Here is an 18608-nt window from a genome sequence, read left to right on the forward strand (position 1 = left end):
AAATTACTATGTCACGCGTGTGTTAGACGAAAAAAGAAAATCACGGTATCGAATCCCCTTAAACGTTACTTGTCTACAGAGAAATTTAACTATTATTTACTAATTTGTTTGTCTTATTAGATATGGACTATGATGGTGTATATTAAATTTTTTTCCTATGTATTATGTATAGCATGTGATATTATTGTTTACAAATCGTTGCATCATAAACTGATGTGTAGAAAAATGTGTTTAAAAAATAACACAAAGTATTATTGTTACGAAAGTTGAGCAATGAAATATTGACAACAAAATCTGTCAAACTTCAAATAACGAGTAGGTACCTAACGAAAATTTTAAGATTATAATAATATAATAATATGTAGATTATAAGATTATGTTACAACATTCACAACAATATTTTTATCGATGCAAATGTAATATACTTAATATATTATTATGTATTATATATTTATACTTGCTTAAATTGTATGAACAACTCGAATAAGCCTAATTAAAGATCAATAATAAATGTTAGAAATTATATTAGGAATCATCGGTAAATATTTTTTTTATGTCGTTTTATTTAGATTTATATTTTATAATAAGTATTAACTATAAAAAAACTATTTCTGAATTACTTGCTCTATAACGTTATACGTTAAGAAATAAATATAACAAATACCTACGTTAAGTTGTAAGTTTACAATGACCACTTGGGCATAAGCTATCATATTATATCATATTGAAGCTATAATCGGTTCTATATAATATTATAATAAACTATAGAAAGTAAAAATAATACGATAAACTTAATTTTTTAAAATTTAAAATTTAAAATTTAAACCATTCCTAAGTTCATATTTTTAATAATTGTAGCTGTAGGTACTCTAAATCGAATGTAACTTCCAATTGTATTTGTAAAATGTAAAGTTGTTAATTGGTTACTATTTATCGTCGTAATAGATCGTTGTTTTAACTGATTTTTATACAATTAGGTAGCTACGTATGAATAATACCTTAATTTCTATTTATTTTTCTATTTCGTGGTTACCACTTCGGATATTTACATGCAAGCCAATATAATTGCATTGATTTTAAATTTTTCATACAATTATTATTTAACAATATTGTTTTGCACACTCCTTGCTTCGTATCATTATCTTATCTATAATATAGCACTTTATTGTCTTTGTAATTTGAATTTGAATTGCACTATATTCTAGTATATATATAATATCACACTACTTCATGAAATGTAAAGTGTAATTCATATCCAGTACCTATTTATCTAGAGTTGTTTCAGCGTGAACGTCAATATAGTTACTGTTGTACTGTTTTACTAATACATTTTCAACAAATCCGAACTTGAGTTAGATTAAGTTAAGACGGAATTAGTTATGACGGTTATGTTATTAGGTTAATTTACATTTAAGGTATACCTATGCATTCCATTAAATCTCATACATTACTAATTGCATATAAATAAACCAAGAAGTTAATATTATTATATGCATATGGAGTGTCGAGTGTGATTTCCTTCATTTTTGTTTTGTTGAAACTTGTTGCATATAATATAATATTCAAGATAGAATATTATTAAGAAAAAAATCTTAAATCAGAAGGTATATACATTTAGTATAATGATAATAGCAATAAACATTACATATAACAATATACAACAACATTATGTTAGGTCTATTATTTAGAAAAAAAAACACTTGGAAATTACCTACCTAATTTATTATTTTATATTATTAGGCACAACTTGTAAGGTTAATGACATGATATTCCAAGCGTATTAGAATAGCTATTAGTATTATTTACGTAGGTACATGTCAAATTGCTTGAGAATCAGTACCTATAATACCAAACATAAATGGAAACATAAATGGACGAGCATGAGTCAAACGACACACGTCGCAGTGCTCTAATATAATATATTATCTTAGGTATTATAATATATTGTTTATAGAATCAGACCCATATTATGCTATAGTATTATTATTGTAAATATCTCACGGCGGTAATGAGTACCTATGCAATCACGAATACAATAATTACACATTATTACGTAAAATAGTTTTTCATCAAATATTGATAAATCAAAACGTGGAAAATGTTAAACAAAACCATTTATTATTGGTAAATATTAGTACTGTGCAAAGTTATTCGATTAAAAAATGTAACAATAATTATTTACTATCAAATTCAACAAAAAATATTATATAATATAACTATGGAAGATGAATCTATTTGAATTTGTAATATTTACATTAGGTACCATTTAAAACTTTCTCATGCTTGAATTCGTGATTGAATATTAATTATAATACCATTAAATTATATTTTTTTACATGAGCTAGGTGCCGACTATTGAAAGATGCTGCTTTACTAACATTAACGTTTTAGATTTAAGTTGTAACCTGTAGAGTGTAAGTACAAAAGTACAAAATAGGTATGTATTATAAGCTATACACAATTGTTATATAATTGTTATATCTATTATGTGATGTATATCTGGGCGCCTGCCCGAAAAATATTAAAATAAATAAATAATGTAGATATACAGAGTCTCCCAAATTGTATGTGACAAAAATGGTGGTGATCGCCTTAGATTCAACATAATACACACCGTGTTTGTCACGCCACATTATTAATACCCTGTATAATATAATATATTTTATATTATTAGGTTCATTTGTTTCAATGTTTTTCTTTTTGCTCTTTCTCTAAACATAATATACATGTTATGACGCCTTAAACACCCTTCGCATATTATTATACTACATGTACGAAATTAGATCGTGCTCAGATGTATGACGTATATGAGCGCAAAAAAAGGAAAAACGGGAATAATAACAAAAGACCAATATGTATGGATATTGTGTTTAAATAAAGCTCGTCCTTCCGCCTTTAATATGGTGATAATATTATTAACAATCTTATATTTATAATAATAAGGTCAATTATTAGTGTGGTTTTGTCGTCTCAAGGTTATTATAGACCGGCCTGCGTATTCGCGCGGTAACGTGGTGACGGAAAACTCGGCGTCATTTCTTTTTATGCTGTTAAACACTGTGCAGTAGCTGTCGGACGGGTTGATATTATTTTAGTAGTATAATAAACTATTGTTTGTGCAATTTTCTGCAAGTCGTCCAATCCGCCGAAATCCCAATTAGTTTTACTCCAGTTCACCTCAAAGCATAAGTAGGTAAGGTCTAACTTATGATTTATTTTTAACCCAAAACATCTTTATAGTTTATAGTTTGTATAATGTTTTTTATAATTTTGTGTGATATTTCTAAATTGTTCAAGCCTAAATAACGTCTATTGAAGTTATTTTAAAGAACTTTTAAAAGTAGTTCTAAAGTATTTGAGTGTTCTTATTCATGATTAAAAATAATTAGTGTCGTCGATATTTTTTATCTAAAAAAAAAGTCCTACCTAATTGCTGGTAAACACTTATAAATAACCATACTACACATGCGCACTGACAATGAGAAAATTAATTAATATTAATTATTCAATGCAAATTTTTTTTTGAAACTAGTTTGTTTTAATTAATTTTTAACAATAAGAAATGTATTTATAATAAATCAAAACGAGACTAGCATAATTATATATCTCAGTATAAAATATTCATTTATGATTAGTGATTACAAATGTAACAAATCACTTAACTTATTAATTATCAAGCATGCAGTCTTGGGTAGTATTCCGAATACAATATTCGGAATACTTTTAAAGTACTTTTCCCAAAATCATTGTGAATAACTATTTAGAATAATAATTTAATTTAAGTATTTTATTCCTATAAAAAAATACTTAAATTTTTAATTTACAATAGGTAATAATTGTTTTCTGGAATTTTTTTTTAATATTATACACATATTAAAATTTTAAATCACGTATCAACAACTTAAATTACATTGTATATTTTGAATTATTAAATTATGTATGTTGGCACTAATTTAAAATCATCTCGAAGAAAAGTTTAATATTTTAAACAAAAAGTGAAAAGTATTTGAAATACTTTGTTCGGAATAGGTACTATTTTTTATAAATATTCGAGTATTTATTCCAAATACTTTTTAAAAGTATTTTACCCAAGTCTGCAAGAATAGAATTTAAAAACATCACTCAATAGGACAACATTTATTTTAATATGGTTCAATTAAAAATTAAAAATAAATCGTTAAATTTTTTTGATAGACTAAGAATTAAGATCATGGTATCACCATCCATAATTTTTAGTTATTGTTCTACCTTATTATCCACAATACACTTATGAGTTATCCCTAAAGGGTGCTGGATTTTCGGTCAATCCGTTGGTGTATAATAATATTAGCATAAACAATGTACGAGTGTCTACTAATATATAAGGAATGCATCTCGTACGGACCCATCATTCGTGTGCTCTAAAAGTGTATTCCAGTTCCAGCTTAAAATTCCATTCCGATTAAATCACAAGTATTTATACTTTTATACTTATTATATTTTATAGGCATTATATTATGCCGAAAATAAAAAAACACACAAATACAACGAACATTCCATAATAAAATAAATGTAATTTTAAAATTAAGTCACTGTTTAATTCTGTACAAGAAATTTAGGTGTAAATTTATCTTGTGTTACGAATTAAAACACATTTTCTGTCTGTTCTATTTAAAAAACAAACGCCCTTGACTTCGAACACGAGTGAATGCGTAGGGTAAAACGTCAACCCAATGATTGCATCTACGTATTTATGGCGCTTTTGAGCTGAACTATACGATTTGGCTCAACAATATAGTGTCTGCTTGGAAATTTGCAGACTTTATTTTGATGGCACAAATTGTATCATGCATTTGATCTTTTTACTATAGTTAATCATAATATGTGTCATAACTCATAAGTCATACGTTTGTTGAAATATTTATAATAATAATAATACAATAGAGTTATAATAAATATCGACCAGTTATAATAATCAATAAACCTGGACTTAAAGTGCATTATGACCTTTTTCCATTTATAAGGTTTCTTATGTGAGCTATAATATTCTTATAGCACACAATCATGAAATAAATTCTAGAAAACATAAAATAATACAATAATTGAAATTTCAACAAATTTATTTAAAATAATATAACTAATAGGTACCTACAATATAATTTTGTGTTTAACACTAACTTTTTTAATTATTTATTGACATTAAAATTATCTGTGACTATGTACCTACTTACCTACCTACATTAAAATGTAATATATTTTTAAAAACAAATTAGATTCAATTAGATCTAAAATTATTTAACACATTAATAAAATTAAAACTAATATAATTCATAATGAGTGCTTTAGTTGACATCCAAAATGTAATTACACTTTGAGACAATTATAACAAACATAGACGTCCTCCATAATATTAATATCATCTGTACTAGTGTACTATATGTATATTATAATTTTAAGATAAATATTTTTACAAACAAAAAACTTTGTAAGTATTGTCATTTTTTTTCATCAAAAAACGTATATTCTTCTTATAATTCATACAGATATACAATCAATGAGTGAAATGGCATAATACTATACTGAATTATTAATAAATAACAAGTTTTCTCGTGTTCATGAGAAGCCACACATCAACAACACCCGACTTATTATTTATTATTATTTTTTAGAGTAAAGTTCTATTAGGCAAATTTCTTTTGAGTCTTCTGCGGACTATATATTCTGCATTGTGGGGAGTGAGAAGGAGAATAATTGATTATTAACGAATTTCTACGAGAGTTATATTTACTATGGAATGAAAAGTTTTGTGTTTTTAACTAGTAGTTGGTCGAGGGTTGGTATTTTTAAGTCTTTATGAAGAATTTTATTACCTATAGTGAAATATGGTAATTCAATCTAATGTGGCAGTGGCCATATCATATTCATTATTATTTAGTATTTACCATGTATTATACATTATATTTGAATAACGTCGAGGTTAGAATATTATAAACATCTATTATTTTGATGAATCACGCTATTGTATACATGAAAAATATTTTCTCAAAAAAATTTTACCACCACATTTTGTTTTTTGGTAAAGTGGCAGTTTTTAAACTGTTATCGTATATATTTTCAGACTTAAGCATGATGGGAATAGCCGTACCTAGATTAAGTGTTCGTTCGCCGTCCAGGAAACGTTCCCTACAAACAACAACCAGCACGACGCATGACCGCTGTAAGTAAAAAATAGTATAACAAATTATACATTAAATTCTTTAGACATTGTAATTTTATAATAGGTAACTATTGTTTATAATCTAGTAAGACTTTAGAGCCTGATATAAGTGCAATAATATAATACGGTGTGATAGTGTGATACTGTGATGGGCGTGACCATGTAGTGGTTTATATTTATTTATTTATTTTATATTTCAACGCCTGGCGGCAATTTTACAGTGAAAAAAATTAGTAAAATAGGTAACAATTGTATTACATTACATTACAAGACATTCACAGTAGGTACTTAGATTATAATATAAAGAGTAGTATAATGAACATATTAAGTAAATATAAAAGCAATATATGTAAGAAATAAAATAATAATATAATAAATATATAATATAGATATATAATATATAATATGTTTAGCTATTAGTTACTTAATTATATATCTTAAAATATTGTTTTAAAGCCAATTCTGTCTATTATGACACAGTGATTGTAATGCTTCCTGTTGTACTTTTTTTTATAAAAGATAACTAATTTTAAATTTTAATTATAGTGTAATTATAATTTTTCTAAATTATAACACATAGCTAACTGTGGCTGTGCAGGTTATATCGTGATAAAATAAACATGCCTGGAAACAAAATCGTATCAGTTATAATTATTAATTTAAGTACATTTTATTAAAATGCATGTTATACACTTTTAAAGGGTGATTTTTGAAGTCATAAAACTTGAAAACTCAATATTTTTTAATGCGAGAGAGCATGATCATTTTTATACGTAAAAACATTATCGTTCGAGTAAGCCGTAATAGTTTATGCTTTGAACTAAAATTAAAGACATTACCGCCGCCGTGCTATTAAATTGCATATATAATACCCCTTAACGAGTACAAGACTGTACGATGATAAAATTAGGTTTAAACTTTCAAATTTCAATAACTTACAATGTTCGTCTTCAATGTTGTTTTTTTTTCAAAGTTGTGCGCGTATTTTATCGACCAATCAGGCGTTTCCCGTTGTACGTCAGTTCTTGGCATGAGTCATAATTTATACGTTCAAATTCATATACATACAAACGAGGTTTGGACGATATACACTGCTGCAGCGTAATGGCCTGAGTATATAATGTAAAGTTGGACCTTGAAAATTCGCTAGTATTTTGTCGCTCGTGTCTGCTGCAGTAAAGTACATTTTTTGCGTCGTATTTAAAATATTATCGTACGCGTCCGTAAAAATTATACGTCCAACACACGCAAGTTAATCCATTATAATATATTGCACAGGATAAGGTGTAAAAGTTTACCAATCCCGTCCAACGATACGATAGAGAGAAACCCAAAAAAGACACCTCCCCAAAACAAAAGATCAATATACACAGTCACAGGTGAGTCATGCACCATATTCTCTTACCCCCTTTATGACCGTCATATTATAGCTGCTTTTACCATATTTACTCACTAAAATGTATATTATTTAATATTTTTACACTTGTCGAACTTTCAAAACATATACTTATTATATCGTATCATATGATGATATAGTGATGTATATTGTGTATGTATGTTATAACCATTTTTTAAATATTATTTTTTCACATTTATTTTGAACTGTTAAATAATTTTTTAACACATTCCGCTAATAAAATTTCAATTTATTTAATTGTTCAATAAAATAATGGGAAATAATAACCACAATTTTATTATTTATCATACCTATATATACCTACTGGAAATATTATATTATTATGTAATAATTAATGTATTCAATGGTATCGTATAATAATAATAATTATACATCATGACTTTATCGATGTCGATTTGTTGAATTTTTTCTTTCGTAATCTTTTATTTTTTTTAAATAAAACTAGGTCCCTACTATATTATGTATTATGCTAATCTAAAATATTTATGAAATATATTATACTAAAAATACATTTTCTTAATAATGTAAATTATTTAGAAATCGTTTGCGTACTAAACAAAAAAATACTTCGTTTTTGTTCGAATCGTAACAGGATATAAATAGTAACCTATTGGAAGTGATAATAAAAATAAATTATTTAGCGAACAGAATAAACTCATTACTCGCGTATAATGTTGTGGTCTCGCGTCGTCATTTATACGAACTGTTGACCTTTTGTTTATACATTCGATAAGAACAAAAAAAACTGTACATAGACGTAAATCGTGAATTAATGTAACTACTGTATCTAAATGTACCTATACGATTTAATTATATTTCATAACGGCCTATGACATCATTCGCTGGTACAGTGGTACCTTACCTATATTAATAATAATAAAAAAAAAATAATAAGATGTTTATCTACCTACTTAAACTTGAAACAGACAAGCAGAGACGTCGAACTCGAGTACTTGAACGAGACGATATATTAAATCAATTCGATTGATAGTAGTAAAATAATTAATAATAATAATAATAATAATAAAGTCGTAACAAAAAAAAAAAATAGATATTTCGGTATTTTAGAGTCTAGAGGAAAATTGGACACGGCGTCGCGTGTAATACAGCCTGAATAAGACTTGGAACAATTGACTTGGAACAGCTGACTTAACCCGGCTGTATAGAAATAATGCAGAAGCACGAGGCACAGTCTCATGAGTGATCGCGAAAAAAAGTCTTGAAATCATTCATGATTCGTTGAGGTATACTTGCTCAGACTCCTCTGCAAACTGACTATAGCTTAGTGCACACACCATTGATCGTAGTAATGTTAAAGTCCAAATTTTTTCCAAAATACACTTTTCCCGTCCATTTAATGAAGAAAATACGATTATCATTGTTTTTGGATATACTTGAAATTGCTGTCAATACAATTATTGAGAAATCAAGTCCTATATAATTAAAACTATTACTATTCATGTTCCTAAATAAATTTTTTTATATTTGTGAATTATATTATTGAGTTGCACGGTCTATATAAATATATTGTGTGCACAAATAGTGCAAATTCGGCATTTTTCCCGATTTTTATGGAACAATAATATGGTTTATCCGGTAAAATCCTCTACCTATCGTACTACTACATAATAGTAGTAATAATAATAATATTTATTTGTATACATGTACATAATATTATTATTATATTATACAATGCGCGCACTATTGCACGGCGGCCCGTGAGCAAGGTTGCAGTCAGTCCGTCCTCACACTCACAACAGCCCCCCTCCCCCTCCCGCCACCCAAACTACTCTGTGTAAAGCTATATTATAATAGTGCCACCGCAGCGGTTTCGTAAGGTCGATTCGGGCCGCGTGTGCGTGTGCGTTTGCGTGTGCGTGTACGTGTGCGAGTGTGTGTGTATAGGCATGTGATCGCATGACTCATCGTCGAGACTGCCGCCGCCGCCGCCGCCGACTACTCCCGCCTCGCTCCGCCGCATCGTCGTGGCGCACACACAACTATCGCCGTCGGTGACCGTGTAGAATTGATATCGATGTTTGTCGCACCTGTCCGTCCGTCGTCGGCGGCTGACAAACCCTTCGGGTCGCGGGATGGACGGTTTGGGGCATGTGTAGAGGAATGCAGCTATAACTGCTGCGTCTTGCACATGTTCTCGACCATCTACCCTTCTTCTTTAGCGATCCTCCACCAAGACGCCAACCCCCGCCGACAACAACCTCGCATCCATGGGTCACGGTACGGGACGTGGGGTTGGTCGTACCTGCCCGTGCAGTGTGAACGAGCTCGATGTTTGACGCCGCGGAACGATGGTATGGTTTCCGCGTTGTAGTGATAATATCGCGTACGACGCGGAATCGACGACGACGAACCGCGCGCAACAACAATCGATTGATCGCGAGCGCGCCCGCGCTGTTCTCCACGAGTTTTTTCGTACCGCCGCCACACTACTACCACTTCTACTACCAGTACTACACTACTACTACTACTACTACTACTACTACTACTACTACTACTACTACTACTAAGACTACCACCACCGAGACCACGACCGTAATACCGATACACGGACACTGTACGAAACTCGTGCGCGCCATTCACACACGGGTTCGTCGCGTAAGGTCCGCCGCGCACCGCAACGTATATTAATATTATATGTGATAATAATAATTAATGTTATTAGTCATTAGATAGGTACGATGTTTTAATTAATGTTGAAAGATTTTTGAATTTTAATCCGGCCCTCGGCCGTGATCCACAGGATATCGTAGTGTAGGTTTAATATCGCGTAAACACCGCATAAACAGTTTTTATCGTTTTCGAGTATACCGTGTAAGTCTTCGTCGTCGTCGTCGGGTTGTACCGCGATAATTTGGTAACAATCATATCGCACGGCGCACACGAGACATGGGTTCCATCGACTGGTGCTGGGAATATTCCTGCAAAAACAGATCGAATTCCCACTGACCGGATGACTGGGGTAAGTGCGTGGCGCGTGTGTGTCGAACTACAGATTACGACCTACGAGTACGCATATTATGTATATGTGGCTGTGTGTGTGCGTATTTATGCGTGTGCGCGTGAGAGTGTGTGTGTGTGTGTGTAATCGTAGGTACCAGCATTAGCGTTATACGTTTTTCGAAACGGTTTTCGGTCAGTCGACTTTCACCGCGAAATCTCCCGACGTCGTTACAATAATAATATAATAATTTTATGTTATGCACAACCTTACCACAGGTACCTATACTGCAGGTGTCGTCCGTTCGTTTTAATAATATTTTTATTTTTACGCAACCGCACGCAATACGTATTTAAATTTATAAGGACGACGCGAAAACAAATCCTATACCTCCTCCTTGGATTCTTCTTAATGTACCTACACCTGCCTCACCAACATAGTTATTACTTATTATAGCTGCTATTATTATATACGGCCATCGATCCCCGACGCAAATCTCACATTCTTCAGCTGTTGCAACAACCACTGCAACATGCTTGATCTCTTCAGCAGCGATGACTGACCGAACATTAACGCGCGACCGGTGAAAACTATACTTCTCCTTGCCTTCGAGGATTTTCAATCGGTCTTTATTTTTACACTCTTACACATACGTTCGCGTATAGTAAGTTCATGCTGTAACCGTTGGCAACATTTCAACATTTTCACGTGACCAGTGCAATTTTAAACAAATTTGTATATTTTTCACGATTTTTGTTTGATTATGTCTTGAGCAAAACTGATACCGTTCGGTCTTAGGTGCATCGGATTTTTTCTAAGTATGTTTTTTTTTTTTTTATTATCGGTTATCAGATGATTTTTAATTCACTCAACACGTTATAATTTATATTATTAAGGTGACTCATACATTTCGAGTGTAGGTGTATCGTTTGAAGGAGTTTTGAAATGGTCGTATATATATGCAGCCTTACAACTCTGGGTCGATATACTATAAAGTATACAATAAACTTTCAAATAAACAATTTTCTCAACTCAACAATTATTGTTGAACTGCGAAATTAACTATCATTAAGATATGGTTTCGCGGATAATTTTGTAAATTAGAACCCGATAAATATTAGTAAAATCTAATATAATTTTAAGTACAGTATACAGTTTAATATGTATGCATTTAATTATCAGTATTAATAAGCTAATTGCTAATCAGTCATTGCATTTATCACCATTAATTATTTATTTGTTTATATAGAATAATTATTATTTTTACGCCCTAAAGAGTACAAAGTACAGATGACCCATGGGAAAAGGATTCTCATTTTTTTAGCAATCAAATACAATTTGTACTTGCCTAAAAAAGTAAAAATTAAAATATAATAATTGAAATCTAAATTCTTGTTACAATTATTAAATTATAATACATATTATTTAACTATTTAAAGCCCTAAATGTGAATATTGTTGGTGGGACGTGTGCGTAAACCAGCAGGTCTGGTAACGATCAACGACAAATATAGTTATATAATATATTGCATCAACGAGAGATTTAACAATAAATGAAGTGGGTAAATCATTGCTAGTTTTTCCATCCGATTTTTGTTTTAACCAACTCTGTGGGAAACCGTATAAAATCTAGATTTCCTTGTTAATTTTTAAAATTATTGTATAAAAATGTAGTGTTGCATTATTTAGGCTGGTACCTACCAATAATTTTATTTTAATTACCTGAGTGTAAAAATATACCGTTTTAAAGTTTCAAAGTACAAAATGTACTTGACAATGAATGTATTTATTAATGTTTGCTGTTTAAAAAAGAATATATTAATAAACAGATAAAGAGTTAAGAATTGTGTATATTATCTTGAAAACGTACAATTTATGATGGTGTCATTTATATCATTACCTATATCACAAAATTTAAGTTATATTAGTTGCTCCCTCCAATCATTCAAGTAGAAGTACTTATAACACTCCTACTCGTGTTTATGTATTTGAAATGAAATAATTACTGTTTCAAATATAGTTTACCGGCCGTTATCATCTAAAACGTAATAAACATTATTTCGTTTTAATTTTGTAAGTACAAAAAAAATGACAGGTGTGTTACATTAATACGTATTAGGTAATTGCACAAGTACTCTAAAGTCTAAACACGTATACTTACAGTTTTACTTTTTAATCAAAAATACAAATATTATAAACTCAAAATTATTAACCAAAATATGCGTATTAATTAACTATAGTTTATTCTGAAAAAATAATAATTTTTAATTATAAATTAATATTTATATAAGTATAATTATTTGTTTTAAGTTTATGATAAAACCACTATTCTTAACAGCTAAAAATTAAAATTATTAATTACGGACGCGGTGTGCCTAATTTATTCAATGTATAATTTATATTATTTTAAATCGGGAGCAAATATTTGTATTAATAATCATAATAAAACAGATTAGGTACCAGAAAAGACACCGGTATTCAGCGTTCATTCATTTTTAAATAGGTACCATACAATATATTTATAAAACTGAGTTGTCAAACCGCTGCTTTGACATTTATCTTCGACGAGCATAAATATTATTGATTGCAAGTATATTATTTTGGAAAACTAATTTTTTTCTTAATTTTTCTCTGCATATTGTATTTGTGTGTACTTACACCCACATTTTGTAGGAAAATATAAAATATAGAAGTTTAGTGTGAATTATCCAATTAAATGTATCAATTAATTAATTTTTATTATGTATAATAATTAAACAAAAACAATAATTAAACAATTATTTATTTAAAATTAATTTTTATAGATGTTCTTTGAAGTTTAAGTAACATGGATTTTTATTGCCATCGTTTAAAACATATTATACTGACAGTACATCTTATATTATGGTTGTTTTATTCTAATTTATGCCTTATGGCTCACGTAATTACAATTTATAATTTTCTATGATGCATGTATAATATGTATATAAACATTGTAAATATATTTGAGTTGTATTTATAATTTAGTATACTCAATATGAATGATTTCTTCTAAATAAATTCAACAAATTATAACCACTTGTTGCATCTTTATACATAATATGATACAAATAATTGTAATAGATACAAATATTTTACAGGTGTATTGTTGTTTTTAAATATTATATTTTAAAACTGCTTATAATACCTACTTGATAAACCTATAATATTTGTGTGAATGTTTACAGTTTGCAGTTTAAAAGCTCACCAACAACGTTGCTCCATGTCGGCTGTCTGTTACGAGGGTGGAGTCGGTGGTAGATCCCGAGCTGGGCTTAGGCTCAGTCTGAACAGGAGTATCAGTGAGCCGGGCCCAGCAACACCACCGATTACTGTTACTACACCGACAACCTCGAAACGTTTTCGATTGGAATCTATACCTAGTCTACCTGCTAGTTTACCCGCTAGCCCAAATTCTGAGGGTACAAATTTAAGCAGTGCTCTAATACTCAACAAGGTACGTGTATTGAAGTGCAATACTGTACCAATATATATTTTATTTTATTTATTCTTTAAGAAGATAATGGGCCCCACTGAACTATATATAGTAGATAATCATGTCTGTGTAAACCTATTATATTATATTTTATCAAGTATTTATTCGTGTCGACCAATCGCCGATCCATCCACAAGCCATAAACTGACTCACCAAGGAATGACTTAATAAACCATATTTATAAATATTATAAAACTTGATACCTATAGGCACCTATATCATATAACGCGCGTACTATATTATATCTATAATAACGTCAAAAGGTTGAATATAATATCTAGTCGGGTTAGATTTGCTTTCTGCTTCAGTGTTATACATCAACAAAATGGCACGTCATCCGTTTTTTATTTACTATTACATTTTGTATCATTATTATTATTTATTATCGTCATTATCATTATTACCAATAACAGAGTTAACTTTGTTATTATTATTATTATTATAGGTAAAACGAATGAGCAGTGATTATTTTAGACAAAAACTGGAACTTTTCGGACCAGCGGTCTTGGCCATTGACTGTCGGTCTTTCGTATGCTACAACGTCAGCCATGTCAGAGGTGCTGTGAACGTGAACGTCGCCGACCGGATTAACAGACGAAGATTGCAAACGGGAAAAGCCACTTTGGTTGAGTTGGCGTCTTCTAGGGACGCCAAAGACGCTCTAAGGAGGCGTGGTTACAGAGAAATTGTAGTGTACGATGACTCGACTACAGACTTAGACAGAGTGCCCCATAACCATCCTCTGATGCTAATCCTTGCATCGTTAGTGGACGATGAAAGAGAACCATCGTTTCTTATCGGTAAGTCATTATATTGTAAAACACAGTTACTAGACTTTGAGCATTGTGAACTATAAGACTATAGTATATTATTATAATATTATATGTAATGCGCCCGCTTGGCGTATACATTGCAATTTAAACCCCGCCTGCAAGAGTCAAGACTTAATAGTTTATGTACACTTATTATTTTAATATTATAAACTATTCGTGAAATTCTTTGTTTCCAATTGTCAATTCAAAACTAAACTGGCATGTAAGATAAATACAAAATGCGTAGGTAGGTTCTTAGCTAAAATACGAAAAGCAAATACATTTAAAATCAGCTCTCGATAAGTGTCAATACATAATTGTCACATCAAATAAAACTATCTCGACAGAACAGTAATTACCAGTAGATATAATATTATATAAATTATTTATAATTTAAAAAAAAAAATGTATAAGTATACCATAAGATATCGTTTTATACAGGTACCTACACTATGAAGTATATTTTAGTACCTACATACAATGTATACACCGTTATTATTACTTATTAGTAAGTTTAGTCTCATTTTATGGCATCAGAAAACTAAATATTTCATTCGAAAGAAATGATTTATGATATAAATTAAGCTAAATTAAAAAAAAAAAGATTGTCTAGTAAAATATTCAAACGTTTACATTTTTACAATGTTTCTATTAATATTTAAATAGTTTTCAAAGTAAATTGATATAATCAATTACCGATATGACGTGGATGGTATATTGCTATTATATATACATTTGTTTGATAACTATAATAATATGTATGATTTGATGTACCATTTAAAAAATATTAAACCATTATCTATATGCGATTAAGTACAATATATTATAATATAGTTAATAAGGTTTATACAAAAATTAATATTTGAGTGTATAGGTAATAGGTACTTTAAGCTTATGAATTTATGATTAAGATCTTAGACATACATTATAATATATAAATATACATATACATCATACAACGTGAATTATTTTAACAGTCAACACTCATTACTTATCTCAAACAGTTTTAACGATTTTGAAAATACCGTTTTTACATATTATAAATTCATTAGGTACAAAACTATATTTTTTCTATTTTTTATCGTTTTTTATTTATTTATTTTCACCTTTTTGAGTCACAGCATGCATTTTTTGTTTCAAAATCAAATATTTTTCTAAGAAATTTGTTAGGTACATAAAACTTATTCGAATTTTGATAGAGTAATTGATTAGGTACTAAAGTATTTAAAATTTAGATGAGCAAAGTAATAGACAATTTTCTTGTGCCATTCGCAATTCCACTCTCCTCACCTATAACCTAACTTAAAATATTTAATTTAGGCATCTACTCCCGGACTTTTATGTAAATGCAAATTTTTTAAATTTTTTTTCGATTATGTATAATGTATATGATACATTTTTGTTTACGAGTAAAAAAGCTTGAAAATATATTACAAAGTTTCTCTTAAGTTATTTTTACCAAAATTAAAAAATAGCATGAATACAATCATATTTTTATTTTTAACCATTCAAGTTCATATTTTTACAAAATTGGTATCTGTGTTTTAATTGACACAGCAGGACCGCCTGTTTGACCCTCTCCCCGATAGATATAACATATTTGATTTATTTTATTGGCATTATAAGTTCTGAAAAATATATAATATAAAGCTATAGAAGGTATAGAATGAGGAGACTATATTGTTATATTATTGTATTCTAGGTTATTTATTTGTTCGTGGATTATTACAGAATTTTATCTTTGACCTAATTTATGTCACGTAATACAATAATACATCTCAATCACGTTGCGTGATCTTAAATATATAAAATTATTAAAAATTGCCGAATTGTTATGAGAACTAATTATGTATTATTACTTAAGAATCTAAAGTATATTGTTTTGCTTTTGTTGTACCTAGCTTTATATATTCTATTTATTGAGAAAATGTAATAAATCAAAACGAATTAGCTAAATCAAAGCAAATTACTACCTCAATTATATATTAAGATAACCCCTGGGTTTTCAGCAATATTTCCATTTTTAAGCGAGTTATGAGCATGTAAAATATTACAATTTAAAAATTAAAATATCTCAATACTATGAAAAACAAGGACATCTTTATTAAGTTTAATTTGAAGTCACTATTATTATTAAAGCTCATTACATAAGATTGAAAACTGGAACTGTTGACCACAAATGTGATATGTTCAATGTTGTACGTTCGTAAAACAGAGACAACAGATGCGGGTGTGACGTCGTCTTAAGGGATGGAGAGAATGATGAAGTACATATTATCGCATATGTTATACATTATAATGTTGTATCCGTAAATCCATATCCTGTCATCGTTCGTGGTATTCGCCGATCCTTATACTATATAGGAACTAATTGGCTGCCCATTTAATTTGCTCATAATTATATTATACTTTAAGTTTATTCTAACGGGTTACGAAGAAATAATTTTAAATTACACGTCCTGATCCTGATGATTATATAGGTGCTTAACTGGTGCCAGGTGGTCCTGGTGCTTACTAAAAATTGTCGTACTAACATGTACAGTCAACTTCTGAAAACTGTCTGGAAAAAAATAACAAAATAGGTATAAAATAATCATTAGTATAGACTATTTAGTTACAACTTAAAATTGTATATATAATATTACGTTTATTAACAATATTATCGCATTTACGTTTTATATTTTTTCCTATTGACGAGTGTATTAAGAATTTTATGAAACATCATACAATTATCAGTATAATACGAATATAATATTATGATAAGTAATAGTTACAAATAAAATAAAATAAAAATATTTAGGTGAAAAACATAATATAGTATGACGTAATTATTCATTAAGCGTTTATATATGAATTAATGTTGAACTTTATATTCTCGACGAACCCATATAATACTGAAAATATAATCGGTCATTATAGTTATAAGTAATAGGTATTACTTACCATAAATTGTTGTATAGGGACTTTATTTTATTATTTTCTACTGGTAAAACTTCTACTTAAAGTTCTAAATCTCATATTAGGTACATTATAATTGGCTCTTCACTGGAGTGCTGGGCTACCGAGGTATCAGATTTACCCAAACATTTAAAATACACGGTATTATATTATTTACTACTCATCATACACGGTTTAATCGTTGTAATTTAAATTAATATGTTTATTTTTTAATCAACTGATGAGTACCTACGTATTAAGTTCGTTGCAAGTTCGAATGAATCACGATACTAGATTTCGGAGACTAGTGAGTAGCGGCGATTGATTAATGAATACATACACTATAGTAAGTATATACAGGACATGACCAAATGAAAAACATTTATTTTTAGTGCACCGTGGTGGCACCAGCACCTACTAGTTGTCTACACACTTTGGTCATTGACACCCATATTTACGATCGAATGAGAAATATGGGTTTATTTTGAGAAGCCATTGGTACAACGAAGTGAAGCATCTGCCATCCGGTACGCTGGCAAACATCATCCCTTCCAGGTGGGATGCATATGACGTATTGACGTGAACAACATCAGACATGGCGACGCGATACGCATAATATATAATACCATAATATTACCATCGTACAAAGAAATTCCACAGATAATACCCAACGCAGTCCCTGTAAATCCACACCAACATTACCTACTGATTAGTATCAGCTGTTTCATAGTTTGTAATATTATATATGTGTATCATGTAAATCCGAGCAGAGAG

General features: G+C 29.6%; 1 protein-coding gene across 4 annotated transcripts in view; it reads left to right on the forward strand.

Moving 5' to 3' along the window:
* The first annotated feature begins 3044 nt into the window (after positions 1-3044).
* Positions 3045-18608, forward strand: part of LOC100164369 (dual specificity protein phosphatase 10) — a 35009-nt gene continuing 19445 nt past the window's right edge. Inside the window, exons 1-4 of one of the 4 annotated variants that reach the window (XM_016804524.2) lie at positions 3045-3193; positions 6098-6196; positions 13778-14046; positions 14531-14885. In XM_016804524.2, coding sequence (XP_016660013.1) covers positions 6106-6196; positions 13778-14046; positions 14531-14885 — 715 coding nt within the window. In that variant the 5' untranslated portion in view covers positions 3045-3193; positions 6098-6105. Of the gene's footprint in view, positions 3194-6097; positions 6197-7476; positions 7576-10129; positions 10594-13777; positions 14047-14530; positions 14886-18608 lie in introns of those variants that run through there. The other 3 variants (XM_029490314.1, XM_016804525.2, XM_001946603.5) reach the window with 3 other exon arrangements.

This window comes from Acyrthosiphon pisum, chromosome A2 (assembly GCF_005508785.2).
Source record: "Acyrthosiphon pisum isolate AL4f chromosome A2, pea_aphid_22Mar2018_4r6ur, whole genome shotgun sequence".
Lineage (NCBI taxonomy): Eukaryota > Metazoa > Arthropoda > Insecta > Hemiptera > Aphididae > Acyrthosiphon > Acyrthosiphon pisum.